The 3,953-nt window shown below is 48.2% G+C and overlaps 2 protein-coding genes across 2 annotated transcripts; both read left to right on the top strand.

Moving 5' to 3' along the window:
- Positions 1–804: 804 nt before the first annotated feature.
- On the top strand, positions 805–1,179 carry H310_13158 (hypothetical protein; the record flags this gene model as incomplete). The annotated part of the gene is made up of 1 exon (XM_008880551.1): positions 805–1,179. One exon carries the CDS (start codon positions 805–807, stop codon positions 1,177–1,179), a length of 375 nt encoding a protein of 124 aa, XP_008878773.1.
- Positions 1,180–3,349: 2,170 nt separating this feature from the next.
- Positions 3,350–3,541, top strand: H310_13159 (hypothetical protein; the record flags this gene model as incomplete). Its single annotated transcript, XM_008880552.1, has 1 exon — positions 3,350–3,541. The coding sequence occupies one exon, from the start codon at positions 3,350–3,352 to the stop codon at positions 3,539–3,541; it is 192 nt and encodes a 63-aa protein (XP_008878774.1).
- Between the last annotated feature and the right edge of the window lie 412 nt (positions 3,542–3,953).

Raw genomic sequence — 3,953 nt, forward strand, 5'->3', positions numbered from 1 at the left:
GGCCATTTTCTTTCGCCACAGAGTCATTTTCGATTTAGATCGCACCCAAACGCCCTCCTTCACTACAATTGAGGCTCTGAATGCCCTCACCGTTTTATCCTGCTTCTCGTGATCGTGTGGCCTCCATTGGCCCGGCCAAGCACCTCTCGCTGGTCGAACAGCGATGCGTCTATGATACGCTCCTGACACTCATGTCTGGAGGCCGCTTGCCGTATGGTGAGCTATATCCGTGACCGCCAAACAGTATAGTTGTCATCGGACAACTGTTTCCAAACTATGGGCCCGAACGCGTCGCTCTCTCCTCCATGGCGCTCAAGTTGCCGATGTCGACTCAAAGACACGAGGTACGACGTCAAAACCTCTATATATTTATACAAAAATCGGATTTCCAGGGGTACTCATTTCTAGGGAATTCTGGGCGACCGCTCCGCCGTTCTCCGGAAGCGATCGAAGCTGCAATCAAAGCCGTTCTGTAGGAAGACCGACAGACTCTCCGATCACTCGCAGCGCAAAGCGGCATCCCCAAGACCGTCGTTATTCGTCATATGCAAGAGATGCTCAAGGGGCGATCAAGCTACGTCAATCCTGCGTTGACAGACTGCAACAAGATCGAACGCATCAATTTCGCGCTGAGACTTCTCCAACCCGGGTCAAATGGAACCCACTTTTTTGACAATATGTACAGCAGAGTACATATCGACGAAAAGTGGTTTTTTGACCAAGGAAAAGAGAACCTTCTAATTTTATGACAATGCAGAGCTTGCTCATCGGGCAGCCAAGTTGAAACGCTTCATCACAAAAGTGATGTTCCTGGCCGCCGTTGCGCGCCCGCGCTACGATCACCACCTCAAGCGCATGTTCGACGGCAAGCTTGGTATTTGGCCCTTTGTCAAACGAATTCCCGCCACAAGGAACAGCAAGAACCGTCCGAAGGGCACGTTGGTGACGACCCCACTGAACGTCGACGCCAAGGTGTATACGGCCAGGTTCTCAACAATGTCGTCCCCGCAATCGCGGCCAAGTTTCCTCGTGCCTGTTTGCAACGTGGTGTTCTCATCCAACAAGACAACGCAAGCCCGCACAGAGTTGTGTCGACGGGTGTTGGTGGCGAATGGGGTGCAATCAATAGGCATCGCGGACCAACTACCAAACAGCCCCGACTTTAACGTTCTAGTCTAAGGATATTTCAACGCTATTCAAAGTCTACAGTATCAAAAGAGAACTCGTACGATCGACGATCTCATTGATGCTGTAGAACAATCGTTTGTTGAGTTGCCAGTCATTACTCTGGCTAAGACTTTTATCACCTTGCCGAGGGTGATGGAATGTGCCCTGCTTGATAGCGGGGGAAATAACTTCAAGATACCGCATATGAAGAAGGGCAATACCATTGACGACGTCACGTCCTTTCAAGTCCAATGCTGTTCCACTGCCATTGTCGCCGCCAAAACTCATTTGAATTCCCAAGATTGAGTAGTTTCTATTTTAATTAATAGAGTGATTATATTTTGCCGACCCAATATGCGATTTCACAATACAATCTTGAATATACTTTGAGTCGAACGAGTATACTTTAACCAAGTCAAAACACTGTAGCGATTATTATGGACTAGAGTAGTACATCAATACAAAATCCATTTGGAAAGCACATCCCAGATGGGGTCGGCGAGGCCGCCCATCCTCCTCAAAATAACTGGAACTTGGCCCGCTCAACATGCCCGACGACTTCCAGGCTGAACCGCTCTTTGCCACCAATGTGAAAGTTGTTCGCCGTCGTCAGCTGAGTCGGATCCCTAAGTTTGGCCCCCCCCGACCTCTGCCGCTACCGCAAATGGATGATCAACCGCTCCCAAGGACACCCACCCCGCTCGAAATAGCTGGAACTTGGCCCGCTTGCCTTGCCCGACGATTTTCAGGCTGGATCACTTCTCGCCGCCTCAGCAATCGTCGGCACACCGCTCTCCAGCCTTCCTTGCGCCATCCAGGCCATTCTTTTCCGAAATGCGCCAAACCTCTCAAGTGACGAAGACTTCCAATCCCCTCCGCCCCGTCTTTTCCCAAGACACACGCCTCCAACTGCACTCATTGGTTGACTACCTTCTCCCCTACCCCCCAGTTTCTGATAGGCGCGCGATTTACTGTAAACTCTCCAACTGTATACCCGGGTCTATTGTAATAATAGACCCCCCAAGGGGGTCCACGATTAGATCCTCTATATCTTTATATATCGGGTATATATTTAATACAAGGTTATATTCGAAAATGGAGTGCCATCCAAATGAAGAAGAAGGTGTCCGTAGCGACGAAGCTCAAGATCATCGAAGAGGACAAGCTTTCATCAATACGTTCCGTTGCAAGGAAGTACAAGTTGCAACCAAGCAACATTCGCCAATGGATGAAGCAAAAACACGATCTTGGTTGCTCAAAGCCGTCGCGATGATGATTGACTGGAGGTGGCAGACGAGTAACAAGTGAAGAGCTCGACGAAATCCTCTTCGAGAAGATTATATTCGAACGATCGTTACGAGCCCATGTTACCAGGAAGCTCATAAAGTCCGCGGCAAAAGACATCGCTGAAGAATTGGACGAAACTATCTCCTTGACATATTTGGACGGGTTGCTTGAAAAATTCCTGGATCGCTACGACCTCACGTTGAGGCGTAGCACAAGAAAACCAGTGCTCGAATACCACGAAATCGTCTCACGCTGCGCAAATTTTGTTCAACATGTGCGCCAATTGATCGAAACCTCCAAGATTGTACCCGACAACATTTACAACCTTGACGAGACAGCCATCTTTTTCGATCACTCCCGTCAAACTACCGTCGATTTGGTAGGCTCGGGCGATGTACCGATTGTATCCATGGGCTTTGACAAAATGCGTGTCACAGCAAGCTGATGACTTCCGTTTACTAGGAATTCCTCGTCAATGAGAAAGAATTGCGGATTCGCGATGAAGGCTTGGTGTCTGTTTGCGGTGCCCCGAAGTCGTGGATGAACTCGTCCATATTCATCCGCTACCTCGAATACACGTTCAGCTTTGTCAATCCTGGCGAAATTCTTCTCGTGTTTGATGCTGCAAGATCTCATGTGAGCAAAGAAGTGAAGGTTTCTTCAGCGAAAGGGATTTTTGTATGCAGTCATACCTGGCGGCACTACGGCGTATTCACAACCGGCTGACGTCAGCTGGTTTTAGCCGTTGAAAGACAAAATGGCCGAAAATATTGACGAGTGGAAATCGAGTAGTGATTTTGACTACACAAGAGTTGGGCGGCCAAGACCACCATCAAATGATGTTGTTGCAAACTGGCTGATTCACTCATGGAAGGCGATTTCAAGTGACATTGTCATGAAGAGTTTTGTGAAGTGTTTCCTTGGTACAAATGACGAGCTGCTCCTCTCTAAACACCCGACGACGGGAGAGAATTTCCGCATTGAACTCGAAGGACTTATGTCGGATGATGCAGAAGAGTCCAAAGAGCCCGACATCGACGATTTGCTTGAAGAGTTTGATGATCTTGTCATGATCGACCAAGATTAAAACCAATATTTCACTTTGACTGTGATATATTATATACTTGTTTGGTTATATTTTATTAAGGTTATCAATTTACAGAGGTTAGTGTAAAAAGGGGGTCGTATAATGAAGAGAGTCTACAATTAGAGAGTTTACAGTATTTCGTCCCCATCCCGTACTTCGAGCTGACCGTCTGCTAGGCACGACTAGTAATACTAGCGACACTAGTTAATCAGATTCTGGCACATTGTGAATTCCCCATACGTATAATGCAAATTTCTCACCCAGATGGGGTCGGCGGAGCTTCGTCGATGCGTCCAAGAACGACAAACCCGATGCACGTACATGCGAGCAAGCCCAAGAAAGCGAAACTCGCTGAAGCCATTGGAGAGGCACGTGCCGTTGCCACAACTACGACCGCAAATGCTTCGACTCT

Source organism: Aphanomyces invadans, assembly GCF_000520115.1.
Source record: "Aphanomyces invadans strain NJM9701 unplaced genomic scaffold supercont1.47, whole genome shotgun sequence".
Taxonomy (NCBI): Eukaryota; Oomycota; class Saprolegniomycetes; order Saprolegniales; family Verrucalvaceae; genus Aphanomyces; species Aphanomyces invadans.